General features: G+C 37.9%; 1 protein-coding gene across 5 annotated transcripts in view; it reads right to left on the bottom strand.

Annotated features, from left to right (window-relative positions):
• KDM4C (lysine demethylase 4C) overlaps positions 1-24775 on the bottom strand; it is a 425934-nt gene that overhangs the window by 150373 nt on the left and 250786 nt on the right. For all 5 annotated transcript variants that reach the window (XM_028493976.1, XM_028493977.1, XM_024126758.2 and 2 more), the window contains 3 exons: positions 14800-14981; positions 12927-13140; positions 10929-11005 (listed from right to left, as the gene is read on the bottom strand). In XM_028493976.1, coding sequence (XP_028349777.1) covers positions 10929-11005; positions 12927-13140; positions 14800-14981 — 473 coding nt within the window. The remainder of the gene's footprint in view (positions 1-10928; positions 11006-12926; positions 13141-14799; positions 14982-24775) is intronic.

The raw sequence follows: 24775 nt of genomic DNA, 5'->3' as shown, positions 1-24775 counted from the left end.
CAGCTCAGGACATGGTGAATTTGAGCTATTGAACATGCTAGAGGAGATGCTGTCATAAAGTTGGCCACAAGGGTGAGACTGAGCTGGACTAGGAATGCCCAAGCCATCAATGACTAGATGCTGTTTACAACCATTAAAGCTATGAGATGGGATGAGGTTACCAAATGGGTTAGTGTAGAAAAGAGGCCCACATTTTGAACTCTGGGGAGTGAGAGGAAAAGCAGGAGAGTGCAGGATCCTGGAAGCCAAGTGAGGACTCCTTCAAACAGGAGACAGCGATCAACAGAATTTTCTAAGAAAAAGTGGGGCAAAGCCTATGACTGGAATAAATTTAAGAGAGAAGTGGGGGAGAAGGGTTGGAGAGAGTGAATAAAGATAAGCCGTTTCAGGAATTTTACTATATATATAGGGGCGTGGAGAAATAGAGTGGGAGCTAGTGGGAAGAAAGATCAAGAGAGGGTTTTTTGGTTTACTTGAAGATGGAAAAAATAACAGACTGTGTGGATGATAATGAGAATCATCTGGAGAAGGGATGTGGGCGAGAAAGGGATGAATTACTGTAACTATGATCCTGTGTATAAGAGAGTGGATGGCCTTAGGAGAAGAGATATTATAGATATGAAGCAGGTAGAAACATTAAGATCTCTACTGGTGTCTTCCCATTTCTCCATGAATATGAAGAGACTTCATGAGGTGAGGGTGAGGATTGGGAAGATGGGGAAGCTTGAGGAGAAAGAAGGTATGAAACAGTCAATCAGGAGAGTAGTAGAGTGAATGAGTGATGGGAATGCAACATGAATTACCCACACCATTGAGGACCAACCTCCAGTTACAAACTGAAAGCAAGAGCAATCTGCATATTGGGTGTTTCTCCATAGCCATACTCAGCTACAGAGGTGCAGGTACAGAGGAGATAGATAGTTGGATTTACCAGGGTTGAGTTATACCAAGGAAGAGTAACAAAGTCAGAGGGTAGTGGCAAGGGAGCTGAGAGTATGTGCAAGGAAATATAGTAGCTTAAACAGAAGTAAGGACATGAGGGCAGGGGAGAGACTGAAAAGTTGGGAGCATTACTGAATCATATGTCACAGTGGGATGAAAGGATTGCTGGAGTCCCAGAACCAGAGGGTGTGGGCTAGACAGACAGAAGGTAGTCAGAGAAAGATGCCTGAAAATGAAAGATGACACTGAAAATACAACATACCTAGTGGAATGCCAAACGGTTAAGAGTGAAAACTAATTACCCTTTCAAAAGGCTGTCTTTCTATTGTACACCCTTTAGTTCTCTGTTACTGCAAGAACAAATTACCTCAAATACAATGGCTTAAAACAACATAAATATGTACAGTTCAGTAGGTCAGAATTCCAAAATGGGTCTCACTGGGCTAAAATCAAGGTGTCAGCAGGTCACTCTCTTCTGGAGGCTCTCAGGGAGAATCTATTTCTTTGCCCTCTGCAGCTTTTAGGGGAGCCCACGTGCCTTGGTTCTAGGCCCTCCTCCTCCATCTTCAAAGCCAGCAAGAGCAGGCCAAGCACTTCTCACATCACATTACTCAGACCTTTTCTGACCCCCTCTTCCTCATTTAAGGACCCTTCTGATTGCACTGAATGCACCCAGGTAAAGAGAATAATATCCCTATTTGTAAAGCCAGCTGATTAGCAACCATAATGCTATCTGCTACCATAATTCCCTTTTCATGCAACATAACATACAGGTTCCAGGGATTAGGATGTAGACATGCCAGCGGCGGGGAGTGGGGGAGATGTTCTCCCTACATTTTAACAATTTAAATACTATCATACAGCCATTTGTATGAAAGGATGATAACAGAAGAGGAAATCATGCTCTCTGTTTCAAATTACATCCCCTCAACCATTTATCTTTCTAATGCCATTCCTTACAGCAGTATAAAAATTACTTTGAGGTTTGCAGAGCACCTATCTGATAGCAAGCCGGGCATATGCTCGATAGCAAGGAGAAGGACCTCTATAATTTAAGACTGGTCAGAGGTAATCTACATGGAACTTCATGGCATTTACATAATAGTATTTCCAGGATCCTAAGCAAAGTACTTCAAATTGAACACACATCTTACTTTGTTAAAACTGTACAACATTTGGCTTTCAAATAAAAACCCAGCTGGTTTATTCTTTCTTCCCAGCATGACCTTCGATAGCAAATAACAAAGTACATGACTTCTTCATCCTGCCACTGGACTAGTTTTCGCCGTTCATGAGAAACGCCTGCACGGCACTTTTTTCTTCCCCTCCACGCTTCCTAGGGATCTCTTTCCTCATTGCTAAGGAGATGTGCCTTTTAGCCCAGTGACCTCCGGGCATGCACATCCTGGTGTGCAGTGCAGTATGCTATGCTCCCCATAACGTCAGTCATTATTCTTCCTGACTTTACTTGTGCTCTCTGGTTGAAGCACTTAAGATTAATGAGGCATTTGTTCTCAATCAAGAAGCTATTTATGAATATAGTTCCACTTACAATAAGCTATGCAGATTTTTCTTTCTCTCTCCATTACCAAAGTGGGGTAGGGAGGGATTGTGTCTATTGAGCAAAAGGGAGAAGAATGAACAGAAAAAAAAAAAAAAAAAAGACCTGTGACTTTTTTAGCCTGTAAGCAGTTCCCTAACAGAAAGGCCTCCACATCATAGCTATGCTGTCAGGATAATTGATATCCTCAAATGTGCTGTTCTGTTTGCTTAAAGTAAAATAATTATTACCACCCTGGCCTTTGTGAGCCAAGGTTTAAGTCTGCAGCCGTTCAGAAAAATCTGCCTCCTCAGGAGGGAAAAGGTAATTCTGAACTCAAATGCGTCACCTCAAATGGGAGAGTGTGGTCTGGCTAGCGGCTTCAAGGGACACCTCACTGGAGAGGAGAATTGGCACAAGCAACCACTTGGCTACACACAGCCACGGCATTTAAGAAGAATACAGCCTTTCTTTTTCTACTAGTTTTACCGTGTCTGAGGATCAAAGTCAGCCTTTCAGACTGAGAGCCTCTCACCACCTGGTCTTGACAGTATCCCATGGAATAAAAAAAAAAAACAACAGCATAAAACACATCACAGGGAGCAGGAGTGCCACCACGTCCTCTCAAGGCCATAGCCAATCAGATCTAAACATCAATGGCTCCAATCTACAAAGCCAATTCAGAGCTCCTTATTAAAGAAAAATGCCAACTCGGTTGTCAGTTGGGAAACTAGATTCAGGAGATTATCCGGCTCTGCGAAAGGTCCTCCAGGCAGAAACTAGAGTCAATATGAAAGAGCAAGGACATTGCTCTACTCAACCACCCAATAACATTAATCATTCCATATTAAGTATGTGACCAATTACACTATTAGTGCTGACTTTATTTTCAATGTAAACAAACAAAAATCATTCAACTACATCGCTCAGAATTAGGCCGGTTGTTCAGCCTTCTTTCCACTCTAAAAACAAGTAACTGAGAAGAGTATTAAAAAAAAAAAATAGTGTGGGTCTGAGTACTGCAAAGAATCTGGGCTCTCTTACCATATAGAGGGGTGATCCTGGACAAAGAAGTTACTCTCTCAAACCCCTGGCTCAGTATCTGTAAAATGAAATTTCTGAGATAGATGAAGAATTCTTTAGTCTTTGCCAGTACTAAATTTTATGGAAGCTAGAAAAATTCTATCCTTGCTACTTATATTGGTTTATATTTAAATCAGCAGTTATTCTGAATCTGTAGGTCAAACATTTTAAAATGAAACTATTACTTTTTTTAAAACACAAGACTTCCAAGAGCCAAATGATTGGCAATTCTAACATCTATTATCAGTACCACTATTTTTATTTGAGGAGTTGGAGAGGAGATATAATGGTTGTATTATGCGATAAGGGTAACATAATCCTCAGCCACATACATTTTCTTTAATTATCTCTACCCTAAGAGAATTCTCATGTCAGAGAGAAAGAAGAGAAAGCATTGCCTTCAGATTTAACAGAGTGCGGTTAGGGTTGCTTCGTATCAGTTACGCCCCTATCTATAGGACCAGCCTCAATGCAAAGTAGGAGTCAGACTCTACCTATTAAACCACCTTCCTCCATTATTGGCCAGAGTACATAGAGCTATAGGGATTGGGACCTCATTGTTCCCAAAGATGAGTTACCAACTTTCCAAGAAGTTGATCATTTTTACCTGAGCCTTAAGAGTAGGGAGTTAAAGACTAAGGTATATGGGCTTCCCTGGTGGCGCAGTGGTTAAGAATCTGCCTGCCAATGCAGGGGACACGGGTTCGAGCCCTGGCCCAGGAAGATCCCACATGCTGCAGAGCAACTGAGCCCGTTTGCCACAAGTACCGAGCTTGTGCTCTAGAGCCCGTGAGCCACAACTACTGAGCCCGAGTGCCACAACTACTGAAGCCCGCATGCCTAGAGCCTGTGCTCCCCAAGAAGAGAAGCCACCGCAATGAGAAGCCTGCACACTGCAACAAAGAGAAGGTCCTGCTCGCTTCAACTAGAGAGAGCCCACGCTTGCAACGAAGACCCAATGCAGCCAAAGATAAATAAAAATAAAATAAATAAATTTAAAAAAAAATAAAGATTAAGGTGTATTCCAAAGATTAAGAGTTCAGATAAACGTGTTCTAACAAATGACATAGATTCTTTAGATCACGAGCTTTAGCAACACTGTGGGGTTGGGTTTTTTAAAGACCACTACCTCAGGTACTTCCAGATTTTAACTTTGTGATTATTATTCATGCAGAGAAAACACTTCACTTTCTTTCAAAAGCCAAAAAATAGCTATGTGCAGCCTTGGAGGGCATGAATGGCAACCACTACTCAATCTATAGATGCCACTTATCTATAATCAAGCAATAAAAATAAATAAACAGCACCAAAATGTTTATTTTTAATCACTGCAATTGCTTATTCCACTCTTTGTAAGAGGAAAGAGGACGTTAATTCCAAATGATTATCAAGGTATAGCTTGTGCTCATATCTGTTAGTCCATTTAAAAAAAAAAAACCAAATAAGCAAAATAAAGAGAACAGTGAATAGATAGGTGGCCAAGGTGAAAACCTATTTCATGTTTGGGTTTTGATTTCTTAAAACCATTTTGAAAAAAAAAAACAGAATGCTATGTTTGTTATACATATATAGTACAACTTTATTATTCTACAGAGTATAATAAATGTTCTTCAATAGATAATAAATGTGTGCAATTACCTAGTTCATGTATTTCATTATACAGAATGAAAATTCTAACCTTTAAGGTGTTTTATTTTAATTTTCCATTTCAAAATCTACCTTTTCATAGCACGGCAATATCCACCCAACAATATACTATACAACTGTGTATTTTACTGTATTACTTTGAAACGAAAATGTTTAAACAAATTCTCCTAAATTAAGAGCAAAGGGATATATTGAAATAAAAAGAAATCCCGAGGATGATGTGCATTACCACAGATTCCTGAACATCAGGTAGATAAAGTTATAGTAAGGCCTTAAAGTCACATTTTAAAAAACAACAAAAGTTTCCTTGAACACACAAAAACTACACTGATCCAGCCAATAATTACCAATGTCACTTCTATTCCTATACTTTTCTGTTACTCATCACCTCTGACCAGGTTAATAAATACAGGAATAAATTTAGATTTCTTGAAGGTGCCCAATTCTTAAGGAAAACTAATTAAGACAAAATGGAAATAAAAAACAACACAGAATCAAGGCATTTGAGGGTGAGAAGAGGCCTTAGATATACATCTCTAGTCGAACCTTCTCATTACGTTGCTTTTAAATCTTCCTGTAATTAAGATTTTAGATTATAGGTATGTGAGCTACTGTGTCTACCCTTCCCTTCCCCCCAATAATTACATATGGTGATTAAAAAAGCTCCCTAGTAAGGCATAGCACAAATGATACTTTATTTGGACTTTTTCACACTGACAAGGAAAACCTACAGCACAGGCTTAATGCTACCCTGGACAGAAGACTGGCAACTCAAGATTTGTCAGAGTCATAAATCTGAGTATGACATGACTTCCCATAGGTTAAATTACCAATCTTCCCATGAAGTTTTCACTCCCATTTTGGCACTAAAACAAATCCTCACAGTGACCCCCACCGCAAAAGAAACATTCCAATTTCCTGCAAAGAAACAACCACCAAAAAGCTACATTATTCCTAAATTTTAAAAAGAGAAAATCGTATCCATATTCCTCTTTAACCTCTTAACCTGCTTATATTTTATTCTTTAGCATTCCATTTATAAATTCTTTAGAACATAGTATAGAAAATCCTCCTGTGATTTATTAGCATATTACCTCTTAATACTCTACAGAGTATTCAGCACATAGATTATTATTTTTTACAATAAAAGTATTTAGGTTACCAGTTCATTTCCAGACATTTAACTAACATCCTCCTTCCTAATTAGAAGTGAAGCCCTAAAGTAGAGTTCAGGAATTTTACAGAACTACTCAGACTCAAAAACAATTTTTCAAAATAGGGATAAAAAAGAAAATGGTAGGGAAAAAAACCCGAAAGAAAGCAATACAAATTCTGTATTTTTACAGTGAGAATATTACATTATATTTTTAATTAGCAGTAACTTGTAGTCATTATAAAATGGAAATCCATAAACAGATTAGACACAAAACTCTAGTAATTTAGGTCAAAAGTGATTAGATTCAAATTAAGACTCAAAATAGCAAGAAACACATTCTAGAATCAGAGTAATGACATTCAACACCTAAAAAAAGAACTTGGTAATGTTTGGAATGCACTCTAAAGCACTACTATAACGAAGGAGTAAAAATGGCTCCAAAATGAATTACATAATCACAAAAGGGTTGGAAACAAACAGAGCTGAAAATAAAATACTCTAATAAACACAAACATAGCTTTCATACAGATCTATTTATCTGAGCAGTACTGAAATGGGACAAACAGGCACAAAGCAATGATATTTAATTAGAACTACGAGATATACAACCTGAATGTCAGGAGAGACAGGTATGTGGGGAATTATTTCACTGTTTCATTTCATTTCATTTGAATTTGAGCACGGAGCTAGGATTCTAGAATCTAAGTTAGGGTGTTATTCAAAATTTGTGACTAATCTCTCCCTCTAACACATGCAGCTAAAGCTGCAATACAGCTTGTTGTTTCTTATTTTAGATGACATAAGTGGCTAAAGAAAAGAAATAGTAGCAAAATGAAACACAGGACTAAACCAAAACTGGAAATGGTGAGAGCACTGAAGGTCACACCAAGGTCACAGATAAAGGCTCTGCAAGTTCAGAAATGATCCAACACTATACCAGGTGTTAGGGGCGTTATAGAGAAAAATGAGACAAAGTTCTGGCCTCCAGTTACTTAAAAGCTAGCAGGGCAGTTTGGTCCAGAGTAACTTCCACGCTTTAGAATTGGTAAATAAAAAGACAGCTGGTCTGTGAACATTGATTCCAGCCTTATGTACATTCTCACCCACCAAGCCCAAGTTGAAGCTGACAGAATCTTCTAATGTATGAACTTATTTACTTAGTTATGGTCTGGGACTGGATGAAATAATTGCTGAGATGCCTTTGCTTCCAAAATTTAAATAATTGATACTTATCTCTATGATATAGTGTTCCTCTTTTTTTCCCAGCTTTATTGAAATATAATTGACATATTGTATAAGTTTAAGTTCTACAATGTGATGATTTGATATATCTATATATTGAGAAATAATTACCACAATAAGGTTCGTTAACACTTCCATCAACTCACATAATTATCTTTTGTGATTAAATCATTTCTGATTTACTCTGCTCTCTGTGGTGAGAGCATTTAAGATCTACTCTGTTGGCAACTTTCAAGAATCTAATAAAGCACTGGTAACTACAGTCACCATGCCATATACTAGATCCTCATAACATATTCATTTTGTAACTGAAGTTTGTACCCTTTGACCACCTTCACCCATTTCACCCACACCCCCCCGCCCCTGGCAATCACCAATCTATGCTCTGTATCTATGAGTTCAGGTTATTTTTAGATTCCAATAGAAGTAAGAGTATACAGTATTTGCCTTTCTATGACTTATTTCACTAAGCATAATGCCCTCCAGATTCATCCATGTTATCACAAATGGCAGGATTTCTTTCCTTTTTTATGGCTGAATAATATTCATTGTACACACACACACACACACACATAACCTTTTTTTTAATCCATTCACCTATCAACAGACACTCTTTTTAAGAAGAATCTTTAAAAAATAGAACTACCACATACAATTCTCACACATACCTTATGAAAATGAATACAAGGTGTTTCAGGCTACCCTCTTCTTACCCTCAAGATATTCAAAGCACTAATCGTAAAAGGAAACAGAATTAACTAAAACAATCACATTTGTTGTATAAATACATATCCCAAGCAAAATATGCTCTTGGAGTGTTTTGTGCTCATGATGAATAAGCCTTACCTTCACAAACCATGTTTAAAAAGAAAATCCCAGGAAATAATTAGTAATTAGAGTTAGTGAAATAAAAGCCAGCAATGAAATAGCATTTGACCTCAGCTGCTTCGTTAGATTTCCATTAGCTTTTTTAGAGCTTCTATTTATCAATAAAAGGAGGTCTAGGACTCCTCTGGAACCTAAAACTAACAGTGTGAGATTGATTCCTAAGAAAGCAAGTCTAAGTGTACTTTCAAAATGCAATCATTCCAGCCACAAAATCCAAAGAATCATACTTAAGTGCTTAGTAAAAAATTAATATTGCAACACTCAATGCCACACTAAATAAGGGTGTTAAAGCCAAAATATCAATATTATCAGTTACTTCTCGGCAATGCTTAAAATAAAATTCAATTATTTCTCAGGAGAAAAATTTAGAAATAGAGCTTCATGGACAAAGTTCACTCAAAACGAATAAACTGAAAAAACAACTGGCTCACTGAGAATTCAGATCATTTCCAATTAGAACTAAGAAATTATGTAGGTCTAAAAAAAATCAATGCAAAGCTGTATTTAAGAGCTTCCATTATTATTGTAAATTAAAAGAGATTTACATGGTATCAATATTAAAATACAAAAGGTACACTGTATTTTCTGAGGGTGCGGAGGGGTTAAGATTAATAGAAAGATGCTTCAAATCAGTTGCAGAGAGTGATTAAGTATTTCCTTCTGTCAACATGCTAAAGGAAAATGACATAATTGATCAGAAGCTGCCTTAGAATCAGGGTGGCTGGCCTAGGCCTGGCCCTGGCTCTACCATGCAAAGGACAGTAGTACCTTGGGTAACAGGACTGCTCGGTGTGTGAGCACAGGAGCCAAGCAGTAACTGTGGATGGAACAGAGAACTCTTCATGCCTTGGTGAACTGGATTAGAATATCTCTAAATTCTAAATCTATACTTCAGGGTGAATGAGGAGATATCATTAGTAAAACTGACTCTACAAGGCTTTACTTTGGCTCATATAATATGAATAGAACCAGCTTGATAAACAAGAGCTGAATATATTTATTATAGCAGGACTTCATGGCTGTTTTAAAGATGCTGTACATTTATACAGTTTTTGTTAACATAATGAACACACCAAAGGAAATACCAAAATGTTATCTGGGCCCACTAATGAAAAGAATTCTTAAGTTGGAGATATTACCTCTAATATGAAATCAGATTATTTGGACTTTAAAGAGTGTCCATATTTTGCCCCATTTTCCCCTCACTACCCAGAGTGAATGCCAGCAATAAAATCATACAGAAAGACATTCTCACAATGCCTTTAATTTATAGTTACCATATGTCTGTTTCAACACTGAGAGCTAAACATACATAATCATGACATAAATTTTCCTCATGTAAAGCATTGTCCTTATATTGTCCTTCAGGTTTTTAACTTTGGTTGCAAGGAAATTTAATTCATTATCATTAGAGATCATTACGGAATAAAGCAAATGCTACTATTACAATCAAAATCAAGCTGAGCATGTGCTTTGAGATCAAGAGTGAGGGATACAGTCTTGAGATCTGATCGGTCTCCACTTTCAACCATGTTCTGATACCTCTTGAAAGAGAATTTTTAAGAAAAGTTAAGGTAGGGCTTCCCTGGTGGCGCAGTGGTTGCGCGTCCGCCTGCCGATGCAGGGGAACCGGGTTCGCGCCCCGGTCTGGGAGGATCCCACGTGCCGCGGAGCGGCTGGGCCCGTGAGCCATGGCCGCTGAGCCTGCGCTCCGCAACAGGAGAGGCCACAACAGAGGGAGGCCCGCATACCACAAAAAAAAAAAAAAAAAAAAAAAAAGAAAAGTTAAGGTAGCACATAATCAAATGGCAAAATGGGTAACATGGTGGATTAACAGAATGGAACGCAATGCTTGGATGTAATTTAAAGTTTCAACAGGGTCTTCAGGAAAAACAGTTTAGGTGAAGAGAAATCTGTGTTCTCCAAGTGGGGAATCATTTATTGTTGAAGTTTCTATCTCAAGTTCACAGCAATGCCTAGCACAGAACACTCTAAAATTTTCTAAAGTATGAATGTACGAATGAATAAGCAGGGAGGACCTCACGCTAGTGGAATATTGTGAATTAGCACAGTGACCTGAGAGGTCACTGAAGATTCCCACATTCACTGTTACTTAGAAGACTTATTTTCAAGAATTGCAAAATAGAGCTGGGCAAGAACATGAAGCAATACTTTGGACTGCTCTAATAAACCAGTAGTCTCCATAGGTTCCTGAGCAAACGGTGATGCCTAGAAATGTATTTAACATTTCCACAATGGATATAGAGCTACCAGGTAGGATGATTTGGAAAGAGAAGATGAGAAATACAGGTAACTGTGGAATGGCACACAAAAGCATGTGTACCATCTTACCTGACCACTAGATTTAAATGGACCCACAGTGGATGGAGTGAGAAAAGGAGTTAAAAGATACTAAAATTAGCCACTTACTGCTGTCCATGCATTTCTTTTGCACCGGGCACATAGCCATCCATCACAGATCTCATGAGAAGGGATACCATAACAACCTATAAAATAATAGTATGGATCCATTAATTAAAGTCTTCTGCATTTCGACAATATTACACATTTTAGCACTGAATAAATAAAATCGGAACAACGGCCTACCATACCATTTTTGATTCTCACTGCTTAGAACAAAAAATTAGCAAGGCTGGCTCAAAGATACTTTTGGTTCCCATGCCTCAAAGCTAATAGGATTATCACTGCCAGAAAAAATGAGAGTGTGCATCTTAGTAGTTACCAGTGCTCACAACAGTTATTATAGAGAATACTGATGATAATACTTAATGTGTGATTAGAAAATTTCTAAATTGTCAAGTCTAGTCCTTTACTCATGCAAAACATATTTCAAAATAAGTTGCAATTTATGAAGCAAAGTTTGGGGAAGTTTTAAAATGACACAATAAATAAACTGTGACATAATATTTATGTACATAAAATCAGTGCATAAAATTAATGTAATGTAAAACTACATTTCAAAAATTATGTTTAATTAGCTTTAATTTCAGTGATAGGAACAAAGGATGCACAATTCATAGTTAGTGATGAAGAGCTGTCTTCAATTCTATTTGTCCATTCAGTACATGCCTGACTCAAAATAACGATGTAAAGAGATAGCTGATGATATAAATATATGTAGCAATTATACGGTATCAACAAAAGTGTGACTCTGGTTTCCTGAAAAAAGAGTTTTGAAAGATTTAAATGAGTAAAATTTAAAGGAGTAATTTTTAATATCAAATTTCTATAACATTTGACATGGGAAGAGAAAATAACAGAAATGTAATTACCCAAAGAAAAGCCTATCATAGTTACCCAAGACCATAAAGTGTTTAGTTCAAGCACATGTTTATAAAATATTATGGCTAAATTGCATAGCTAGTGCATTCTGGAGTCAAGATTAAATCCAAACTTGTTTGTGAAATGGTGCACTGTCTCTCATATAAATACAATCAATCACACAGAGTGAATGTGTGTGTGTATATATATGTGTATGTGTGTTACAAATTGATAGAAGCAAATAAGAAGTTTTATATAATTACATTTCAAGCACATCAGGTTCAAATCCCTTGAGGAAGATGAAAGTATCTAATAAATAAATGCTAGATAGCCAGGCAATTTCAACCTTAACACAAGACTGGTATTACTCTGGGGTAAATATAGAAGGTAATACCTTTATTATAAATCATTCATACTACATTGACAGACTCACACCATACATAAGAACGTTAACAGAACATTTGACTTGGTAAGAGGTGGAATCTTAAAATGCTTTAAAATAGAACTGCAATGTTTAATAGATCCATTTTATACATTTTAGAGGATTTATATGGCAGACCAATCTAAAAAAATGTATTTGCCACTTAACACAATTATGTAAAAACACCAAACTGAAACAGGTATGGAGCCTAACCTTCTCAGTCTTGGTGGAAAACAACTCTAAGCACTTTTTCCCCCTGGAAGGCAATGAAGATCTCCCTACCCTTACAAAGAATAAAATTTTAACTCGATAATTAAATTTAGCAATAATTCCCCAATTCACCAAAAGCATACTCATTTCTCTTTCAAAAGTAACAAAGGAAAACAGTCATGAATCAACATTAGAGATTAAAACTCAGTTTTTACAAACTTAAAATAAGTAAAATTCAAGCATGTGAAAGGAATCCCCCAATGACCCCACATTTGGACACCAAACAAACAAACAGAACCAGACCTGTTCTCCACTGATACCACACAAAATTGGAGGAAAAGAGATGATTACACCTATTCATACTTTCATTAGAAGAAATGTGAGAAAGAATGATCTAACCAGTAATAATGCCAATAGTACAATGTGACAGATTTGGCAAGTTACAAAGGGGTGAGAAATAGAGACTATGTGAAGCACTGAAAAGCCAGCGATTAATGAGTGATAGACTCATTTACTTGCATGAACCCGTACGCGGCACTTTGCACAGGAAATCAGAAGACTTGTTCCATCCTCTTCCAGGAAGGCGTTAGGTGGAGAATATTCTATATTTTCCTCACTATAAATAAAACACATCTCTGGAATGAGGGGCTTAGTCTTTCCTCCTGAAGTAACCACTTCATCTAATTTTGTCTCCCATCTGGAATCATTTTCTTCATTGCTGCTATCTGGCTGAAAAACAGAATATTTCCACGTGAGTGAAAAACATGGAAAAGAGCTCAGATCACTTGCTCTGGTCACTCAAATCCACTAATAGCTGTTCATGCACTAACTTCCAGCTTCTGTACTTCCTCTTGTTCTCCCGGGCCCAACTATTAGCTCTTTATCAGTGCCGCTCCTCAGGCTCCCATCCAGAAGCTAAGCTGTAGGAATGGGAGGGTATTCTGTACATCTGCTGGTACAGAAATCAATGAGCTACTAAAACTATGTTCTTAAATACATAGTTCAGGAAAAGCATCAATTCTTCTGATGAACTTTTTTTGCTTCTTTATTTGCACTAGGTTAACAGATCTGATTTCATTTACTGAAGAACCTTACCTGGTTACACCTGAAGGAGTATCTTCAAAGACCTCAGTTTTAATTTGCACGACAGTATTTAGAGAGTTTTTGAAGGCTGTTTGACTCACCACAAAGTTTTAAAACAGCAAGACAGAAAGATCTAGCAAATGTCATTAAATAACAAAGGATAATGTTCAAAAAGAAATCGTCACCTCTCACCAAAATATACAACAAATATTCAATGTTTACTTGAAACTAATTAATGAACTATCTTATTATCCCCAGAGACCTTATATTAATAAATTTCCCAGCATCTTATAATTTTAGTTGGAATTTTTTAATTATCGGGTAAATATACAGGCAGATTATGCTACAGAAGCAAGAATCAATATAAAGGTAAGTTTTTCCAAGAAAACACAGAAATTTAGTGACTAAATGGGAAATAAAAATAAGGTTAATCACTCACCAGTGTCACATTCAAAGACAAGTGAATGAACTACTTCCTCTATTTACAAAGGTCTGAGAATGCGGCACACCATACATATTCATGCTCTGAAACGTCTAACCAGATATACTTAATGTGGAACTCTAGGAATGATGTGATCTTGAGTAAAATATTTCTGACTCTATCAGTGAAAATATAACCCAGAACACAATGTTCACATCAATAGACTTTAAAATATATTGTACCTAAAAATGGATCTGGTAGTTTTACTCTTACCAGATTCTGAAAGATCATTTTGACTGTGTTAGTGCTGGAGAATGTGGCTCTCTGTGACCTAAGATGCTATCAGCATAACATATACAAAATGACATCTGAAAATAATATCATGAATGGCTGGCTGCTGAGGGTGAACTGGACAATTCAGTTTGCCTTGAGTCCTGCTGTGTCTTTTGCACGTTCCATGTGGGAAGATGAAGAGAGATATTTTAAATGTGGGCCCAGAGCCGACATTTATATGATTGAGAGTAATATTTTCAAACATAAAGCAGAGACTAGATCTAAGTTCTCTCTTTGTAAGCTCCTACTATTCTTAAGCTTCAAGTTCTGTGTTTCTTGGTGAAAGGGGTAGAAAGAAAGGTTGGAATTGCCCCTTGACTGAAATAAACCAAGACATTCACAAATGATATAAAGCACCGTCAGAGAAAAGTCTCTCAAGTGGCACTCAGGAATTCCATTTGCTGCTCTCTGATAGCCATTAGCTACAGAAGTACTAATGTCTTCCTCTTCATGTGCCTACTAACCCTACAGAGATTCATCTGTGTTTTCACAGTCACACAGAAAGTGCTGCAGTGAAAGGAAAGGTGGGCGGGGGCCCCTCCCCCGGCTACCTTGTAGTAGGGCATAAGCAGAGCACAGACGGCACAGTGCGGCTCCATTCTGCCCATGGCTGCATTATACTCCTGCTCGGCCACGAAGTTTGGGGACTTCGTCTGCCAAAGGTGGACCAGAGGCTTTGCCCAAGACTCGGTTTCTTCCACTTCCTCCTCAATCGATGGAACCTCAGGCAACTCTTAAGAGAAAGGGTGTGAAAACAGTGAGCAAGGGACTCAGGGAAAAACAATAACCCTGATTATAAAAGAAGCACACACTCCAAATTATCTGTGGTATTAATGTCAGACAGGAAACCTATTTTATCTTTCAAATATATTCCGAGAGGTGAAACAAAATCTTCATCGTCCGCATCATCAAGGACTACCTGAGATCCGACGGCCACACAGACCACCCTCCTTTCCACTCCTTCCCCCATCCCTGCCAGGAATCACTAAACCGCTCCCTCCTCGCAACTCCATTCCTTCCGTGTTTCTTGTGCTACCATGATACTTCCCAGGGTAAAAGGGTTTATATGTGTGAGATTATCTTCCAGCTAACAGGGGAATTTGCTAGCCACTACCTGTCTTACCAATATTTTTAGTTTCCTGACCTAACATTGTGCATGATTTAATAAAAATTTATTAATTGTATTTCATTTAATTAACTTTTAGGTTCAAAACTCATGTAAATACCATTTACAGAGCACCTATCATGTGCCAAGCGATATACTGCCATTACATGGATACAAAAGACAATCCCTATGTCCAATCTCATTTGTTCAGTATGATTTCCCAGAGGGTCAAATCTCTTAAGCATGTATATCTGTTAACATGAAAGAGGCATAGATCTATTCCACAAAAATGACATTTTACCAAAATTTATAGAAGGCCAGAAAAATACAGAAAGACATAACAGGTTAAGAGGAAAAATTCCTCATGGCTATAGTAGAGGACAGTATATCAAAGCGGGTAGCAGCAACCGCAGCTACCTCTAGTAGTTGATGTCTATACAGCTGTGATACACTCTAAACTTCCTCACCAGTAGCTGTCTCAGGGCTACAAATAAATACTGTAGAGCAATGTCCTCAAGTCCCAGAAGGGGTATACCTGTGAACTAATGTGCTCCTTTCCTTGCCTTGTTGACTTACCTGTTTTAGAAAAAGTCAAAGTGGATTTGCTCAAGTGGAAAATAGGAAGAGTTAAATTAGGCTGAAAATAATTCAAAAGACATCAAATGCCAACTGAAGCAAAAGGGAATGTTCCTGTTTCCATGGCGGTGCCGGTGGTGGTGATGGTATCATCAGCAGCAGCATTATTATTATTTACAATGGAAAATGCTTAGCATTCAGTCAGAGGCAGTGTTTGAAACAAAACAAAAGGTAAGAACCTTTGCCTACATTTGAAATAAAGTAATCTGACACTAAACGTTAACCGTTTCCACATCAGTTTCCTTATAATACACAATAGAAGACTTACTGTGAAGACGAAAATTTGACAAATGAAAGATGGGAATGAAAGTTAACCAGGAACTTGAAATACCATAAAGTCTAATAGCTAATATCTCCAACATATATACTAAAAATGAGATCTAAACTGAAAAAAAAAAAATCCTTGGGTTTGAATAACTTGGACTCTACTTATTGGCTTACAATGAATTTATCATATCATTTGCTTTATTAAAAAAGATGGAAACTCACAAGATGGAAGATGCTTTTATTCCTTTAGATGGTCGTAAGTTAAGGTGATGAGTTCTCAAAATATTTTTAGGGATTAAGGAAATATTTAATTCCTAAAAGCCTAGTGAAAATGAACAAGTACGGGAAAAGAACAATTCTTAACAATGGAGCCAGAGAGCAGGAAAGTGTGTGTGCCAAGCCCTCTGGCAGACTTGGTCTAAGACTTGATCTAGGACACACCTTGAGCTTGTCCTCAGACTCAACACTGACCTGGTAGAGGACCCTGCTCTACAGCTGTCCTGCCCCAAAATTAGGTCACATTCCGGCCCAAAGAGCATTTGTCTTCTGTTTGGATGCTCTCCAGGCCAGAGTATGCAAAGCAGCAGGGCAGGAACACTGTGCAGTCCCAAGTACAGGAACTGTCTCTCCAGAGACCTAGTTGTTTTTTTTTTTTTCCCCCGCACCACACGGCTTAACAGGATCTTAGTTCCCTGACCAGAGATTGAACCCCGGGGCCATGGCAGTGAAAGCACTGAGTCCTAACCACTGGACCGTGAGGGAACTCCCCCAAAGACCTAGCTTTAAATTCTAACTCCTTCCATAAGATAGATTCTCATATGGTGATCATTCCTTTCTCACCTATTTCAGGATTTTTTTTCTTTTTAATATTAAAATGAAATAGTAAATGTAAAATTTCTTTTTAAATTCCGAAGTGCTAAAATTCTTTGTAAATTCTAAAGTTATTATACAATGCATATATTATTACGTAAAATCCATCCAATTATCTTATTTTCATATGATCTGTCTGTCAATTCCATGCTGAATTTTATGAGAGGGGAAAAAGAGACAGCATTTAATCATAAGTACATGATAATGATAATTCAGATTTTAACTTAGTTTTAAAAGTCAGAAATATTGGCACATTCTTGACGGTAAGTATTTTGTCTTCCTGAAATTATCTCATCAAATTATTCACCCCTCCTCTATCTCCAAGAGCTCTTGCTTACCTTTGAACCATGGCATTGTTCAAGAATAGACTAACCTTGGCTATTGCCTTTCCCAGATTCATGATATTCATGTAAACTACAAGTCTTAAATATTCTGGGGGGCAAAGTACTTTCAGGATATCTAAATACTCTCATCATCACACAATTCCAAATGAAAATCCTCCCTTTCAGCCTCTAAACACCTTTCCTGTTTCTAGTCTCTTTTTAGTGTACCTTCTTCATCCAGTTACTTTTGAAAAAAATACTTTCTATCTTCCAATATACGGAAGAGGGGAAATGTTTTTTGCATCGTAGATTCTAAATGTTTTGATCATTTGGCATCATTATGCCTAGGAATTTCCTCTCCTCCTCCTCTTCTTCAACTATAGTTAACTAATGAACCTCTAAAGTTACACTGTAATCTCGTTGGTATATATTTACTTCCCTATATGATGCATTTTGTAAGATGTCAGGCAATGAAAATAGACCACACTGTTTTAAAGATTTTTTGAATATCAAATTAGTTTTCACAACACCTTCACAAAAGAAGAGGGCAGGGGCAGATATTAAACATACAAGGAGAGGGAGGCGATATGGGGATATATGTATATGTATAGCTGATTCACTTCATTATAAAGCAGAAACTAACACACCATTGTAAAGCAACTATACTCCAATAAAGATGTTAAAAAAAAAGTTAACTATTATATAATATTAAGTAACACACCATTGTAAAGCAACTATACTCCAATAAAGATGTTAAAAAAAAGTTAACTATTATATAATATTAAGATATCAATAGTATCAGTAGTTAACTATTAATAGTTAACTAGTAATTGATTGATTGATTGATTGATACTGTATTGTATATTTTAAAGTTGTTAACGGAGTGGATCTTAAAAGTGGATCTTTTTCTCACCACAAGAAAAACATTTGTAACTGTGTGGTGATGTATGTTAACTAGACTAATTTTGGTGATCATTCCACAATATATACAAATATCAAATCAAAAAAAAAAAAACCATACAAGGACATGGACATTGTAAGCATTCAATGAATACCAATGTTTTTATTACTATAATTATCTCTTTTTTTTAATATACCAGCACAGCAACATTCAGAAGCTCTGAGTCTCACCCCGAATGCCACAGTTTGCTGTAGAATCAAGGGAGAATGAGGCAAAGGAAAGGTCCCTTGGTGCAAATGCATCAAAGTTTGGGAAATCTGTGAAAATGTTACCAGCATAGAACTCCCTTCTTTCCCAACTGTATTCTCAACAAGAACAAAAGAAGAGCTAATAGTGTAACAGCAGTTCTCAAAGTAAGGTCTGTGTATTCCAGGAGATACACAACACAATTTCATGAGGTCTGTATGGTCAATTTCATAATAACATGAAGGGGCAACTATAATAAAAATTAATTTAAAAAATAAACTGAAAAAATAATAACATGAAGACGTTATTTGCCTGTGTCACACTGCTGACATCTGTAATGGTGACACAAAAGCAATGAAGGGTAAAACTGTTGGTGCCTTAGCTTGAATCAAGGCAGTGGCATCAATGCAGTCGTTATATTGTTGACTATCTCAAATTTGCAGTTGGCGGTGTGGGGGGGTGTTCTCTTAACAATGCCTTGATGAAGCAAAAAAAAAAGAAAAAAGTATCAATTTTATTAAATGTGCAATAAAATGGGATGTATGCAGAAAGCCCTTCTGCTGCACACTGAAGTTCAACGGTTGTCTTGGGAAAAGCACATGTGCAATTAATTGAATCGCATGTTGAATGAGCTGCCTTTTTCATGGAACACCATTTTTACTTGAACGAATGATTAACAGACAAGCTATGGTTATTCAGACTTGGGTATCTGGCAGCAATGAAAGTGAACAAAGAAAGCTGTCATTTTAACAAAAAAACTACTGACAGTATTTGTTGACAATGGTGAAATTCAAGCTTCTGAGTCAAAATTAGAACTTTGGAAAATTTGTATCCACTTTTGTGAGCTTGACAGCTTTCCAATAATTAAAGCTATTTCTGATGAAATTGATGGTGATAATAACAAATGTAATTTTTTTTATATTATATAAGAAGACCTGTATGACACAGATCTTTGTTTACCAATGCATGACGTTACAAAATCACGCATGCATAGAAGAGCCACTCAAAGTGCAAGATAGACCAATGAATTTTTAGCTTAATAGAGAACAAAAAGTTCACTGATGGGATTTCAGATTTCATGTTGCAACTAATCTTTAAAAAACCACCATTTGTCAAGTTTTATGTAGTGTCAAACAATATCCATAATTATCTGAAAAGGCTATTAAAATACTGCACCCCTTCTAACCATGTATCCCTGGTAAGCTGGACTTTCTTCAAATATACCTCAACCAGAACAACATGGTCCAACAGACTGAATGCAGAGCAGACATGATAATCCAATTTTTATTAAACCCAATATTAAAGAGCTCTGAAAAAAATGTAAAACAATGCTGTTCTTCTCTTTATTTTTATGGTTTGGGAAAACTGTTATTTTCTTATGAAAATAAATGTAACTGTTTATGCATTTATCATTGTTACTTTAAATTTTTCCATTTTAACTTTCAGCAAGTAAGTACAAAACAGAAACAGACTCACAGACTTAGAGAACAAACTTATGGTTATGGGGCGGGGGAGTGGGGCGGGGAGGGATAGACTGGGAGTTTGGAATTGACATGTACACACTGCTATATTTAAAATAAAATGCCTTTCCAGAAAAAAATTTTTTTAATTAAAAAAATTTTTTAAAGAAAAGAACAAAAAACAATAATAATTGTTTTAATAATAGAAAACATGAATAAAGATGAGCGTAGTTTGGGGTTTTTAACCTAGAAAATAAAACTAATGGATGAATTCAAGAAAAGAAATGTAACTGTTTATGCATTTATGATTGTTACTTTAAATGTTTCCCTGTTTTAACTTTCAGCAAATAAGTACCATTAAGGTAAATCCATGGGAAGGAAAAGGGGGCAAGGGGGCAAATGGGGTGGGGAGAGAAGAGAAGGGAAGCGAAGGGAAGGGAAGGGAAGGGAAGGGGAGTTCAAGAAAGGAAATGAAAAGAAAGAAGATGAAATGAAACCTCTTTGGGGTCCTCAAAATTATTATGAGCTTAAGGGGTCCTGAGGAAAAGACTGAGAATCACTGACGTATACATGTGCATTTTCACCCAAAAGTATTAGTATCACAGAGTCACTGTTGAACAACACAGCCCTAATAAAGCTGGTGTAGACTGTGTTCTCACAGCCAAGCAAGAATCTCATAAACTGTTTTCCTCAATCAACGAGTAATGCTTAAGCAAAAAGAAAACAAGTCAATACTGCAAGAAGGCCTTCTTTTCTCTCATTTCTTCAAGGTCTGCAAGGTTTGCCAGCTATAGCAGGGAAAAAAAAAAATTCTATGCCGACACTTAATTATCTTTTTTCTTGGTGAGCCTCTTACCTCATGGCAGAAATCTAGACTACTGGACTGTTGTATTTACAGAAACACGAGAGGAGACATGTTTCCTCTGTTTAAGCGGCCTCCTATGAAGGATAGCCAGCCCCCTGACAAGCACTACTGTGGTGGGGGAATCGGGAAAACAGATACGACCCTGGACAAACGTACTGAAGTAAACCACTGAAAACACTGCTGTCATACCAGCAGCACCCTCAACGGCTGCTCTGAAATTTTTCAATCGCCACATCACTAAAAAACAATCAGTAGAACCTGCCTGCCTACAGACCAAACACCAAGCTCCTGGATCATGCACACAGGATCCCAGAATATTAAAAATATTCCTTCTGACTTACACCTGGGAAACCAAGCTTTTGCCTCCAACTCTGAATATTTCTGGCAGAAATAAAAGCTCTTGGAGAAAGGCAGTAGAAATAGATATGCATACAGAACCCACTAAGAGTGCTCAAGAATAAATAAAAGTTAAACCACCATATTTGATTTATACCTGTGACAGCTGGGTACTAAGAGGTCGACCACAACTTCTGCCTCTAATATTACTTGCAGATAAAATCACAGTAAGTAGCCCCTCACAGGCAGCCTGCTTACAACTCCCCTCGATCCTTCCAATGTATTTTAAATATTTATTTATCTTATTTATTTATTTATTTTCTTTATTTTTTTGGCTGCGTTGGGTCTTAGTTGCAGCACACAGGATCTTTCGTTGTGGCGCTCGGTCTCTTCGTTGCAGCGCTCGCGCTTCTCTCTAGCTGTGGCGTGCGGCTTTTCTCTCTCTAGTTGTGGCGTGTGGGCTCCAGAGCATGTGGGCTCTGTAGTTTGCGGCACGCAGGCTCTCACTGCGGCGCGCGAGCTCAATAGCTGTGGCACCCGGGCTTAGTTGCCCTGCGGCATGTGGGATCTTAGTTCCCTGATCAGGGATCGAACCCGCGTCCCCTGCATTGGAAGGCGGATTCTTTACCGCTGGACCACCAGGGAGGTCCCTCCAATGTATTTTAAATACTTCTCCAAAATGATTCTCCCTGCTTGCTATTTAAATCATACTCGCTATGATATTGTCACATAAAAAGAAACACATATTTGGTCTTTTCCTGGTTTCTTGCACAGAGCTTCTAAAATCCTTGGAATTTCCTGAATGATAATAGTGAGAGGAACATCACTGGTTAAAATATTAATATTTGGTCTTAGTCTCTAGTTCCTGACACAAGAGCTTCTAAGACCCTTGGAATCGCAGAACTGAAAAGTGTCTTTTGTCAGCTAATGAGATGACTGGTGGCTGGGGCGCCTGGATAGCTTCAGGATTGGGGCTGGTCACCAGAAAGACCAAGGCATGAATACAAAGTCAATGCATGAGTAGAGGGTTAGCACTTCAGCCCCACCTCTGATGTCAGCGGAAGGGAGAGAGGTTGGAGATTGAGTCAATCGCCAAATAGACAGTGATTTAATCAATCATGTAGCCACATTGGGCCTCCACAAAAACCCTAAATGACAGGGTTCTGGGATCGAGAGGGTAATGTACCTGCAAAGGGCATGAAAGTTCTTCACACACCTACCTCCACTTCATACCTTGCCCTGTGCATCCCTTCTTTTTGGCTGTTCCTGAGTTATAAACCAGTAAACATAAGAAGTGTCTTCCCGACTTCCGTGAACCATTCCAGCAAATTATCAAACCTGAGGAGGGAACCGTAGGGAGCCCCCAGACTTTACAACCCAATGGTCAGGTGTAAGGACTTGCAATTGGCATCTGAAGTGGGGACAACTGGTGAGACTGGACTGAGTCCTAAACCTGCAGGGGCTGTGCTAACGCTGAGTCATTAGCGTCAGAAAGAAACTAAACTGTAGGACACCAGCTGGCGCCTGGGAAAAGTAAGCCACGCCCACACCCTTGCTGTCAGAAGTACCCTCGCTTGTAGGACCCACCCTCTCCTCACCACCATAAACAATGCTGTTTCTCAAAAGATCAATCTCAAAGGGACAACTAGAAATGTGTCCTGTCCATACATAACTATAAAGTCTGCAAGTCAGCAGTACATCCCATGCTGACCCAGAGACTCCAGAGCAGCAACAAGCGTACTGCAGGGGAAAGAGTCAATCCTGCAGAGCATATGGAGAGAAGGAGGAGGAGGTCCCTAGAAAAGTGGGAGCTCAGGGAATTCAGAAAACTTTCTGGTTCTGAAAAGAAAGTCAGGCTTGCTGCCATTCACTTGAGAATCTTAAGATGAGAACCTTCTTGAGACTTCTACTTATACTAATCTAGAGGCACACCCCATTGTTTAGAGAGCAATTTTCCCCCTCAATTAATAACACTTCCCAAGGCGTGGTGGGGGCCTCACTAAGACGTGATCGCAGGGATTATTATAGATGCACACTATTAACTTTAATGATTAAGGGTTTATATTTTTACTTTCTACATAAAACAATTTACACTGCTCGTCATATAAAAGCATATATAAGTTTTTAAAGAGTGCAACTAGTAAACAGTGAAACTAAAAAAATACTTAAAAATATTCGTTTAAGTGATCACAAGATTAAATCTATAACAAACATTATACAGTTAAAGTAATAAATTCGGAAAGAAATGTTATAAAAGCCCTGACTTTGTGGCCTAGAACAATGGTTATTCAACTTTTTTTTTTTTTTTTTGCGGTATGCGGGCCTCTCACTGTTGTGGCCTCTCCCGTTGCGGAGACGCGCAGGCTCAGCGGCCATGGCTCACGGGCCCAGCCGCTCCGCGGCATGTGAGATCTTCCCGGACTGGGGCACGAACCCATGTCCCCTGCATCGGCAGGCTTACTCTCAACCACTGTGCCACCAGGGAAGCCCAATTCAACTATTTTGAGGTAAGCATGGTTACAAGAGTAGAGCTCTGATCCAAACCAATTAGAATAAATTAAAACAATGTTTCATTCATGTAACCTATGTGGTTTGGTTATAATTCTAAACCTCAATTCCTTCATCTGCCAAATGAGTATAGGAGCTACCAGCCGTACAGATGCTATTCATTAGTAAGCCAGACCTAGGGCTTCAACAGGTGATGATTCTTTCCCTTCTGGGTCTCCAGCATAACCTGTAGGGTCTCCAGCAAATCTCTTCAAAGATCATCCAGAAAATTACTTAAAATGTATGCCTTAAACACTAAACTTTTAACATGACAAGATAGGTTGGAACAGAAAGAGCCAATCTAGACAGACACCCAGTTATCTCCTATATAAAAATATTTCAAGATTTATCCTTTCAGGAAAAAAAAAACGCCTTTATTCTCCCATTCAGTCAAAAACATCACTGAGTATATTTATGATAATAAAAAGATTAATATCTTTTACAGAAGTATTCAAAAGAATGTGCCCCTCTATGACATAAATCACCGCAAGATCCTTTTTGACCCATCTCCTAGAGAAATGGAAATAAAAACAAAAATAAACAAATGGGACCTAATGAAACTTAAAAGCTTTTGCACAGCAAAGGAAAACACAAACAAGGTGAAAAGACAACCCTCAGAATGGGAGAAAATATTTGCAAAGGAAGCGACTGACAAAGGATTAATCCCCAAAATTTACAAGCAGCTCATGTAGCTTAATATCAAAAAAACAAACAACCCAATCGAAAAACAGGCAGAAGACCTAAACAGACATTTCTCCAAAGAAGATATACAGGTTGCCCACAAACACATGAAAGGATGCTCAACATCACTAATCATTAGAGAAGTGCAAATCAAAACTACAATGAGATATCACCTCACACCAGTCAGAATGGCCATCATCAAAAAATCTACAAACAATAAATGCTGGAGAGGGTATGGAGAAAAGGGAACCCTCTTGCACTGTTGGTGGGAATGTAAATTGATACAGCCA

Source organism: Physeter macrocephalus, chromosome 9, assembly GCF_002837175.3.
Source record: "Physeter macrocephalus isolate SW-GA chromosome 9, ASM283717v5, whole genome shotgun sequence".
Classification (NCBI taxonomy): Eukaryota; Metazoa; Chordata; class Mammalia; order Artiodactyla; family Physeteridae; genus Physeter; species Physeter macrocephalus.
This window is presented reverse-complemented; position numbering and strand designations above follow the sequence as displayed.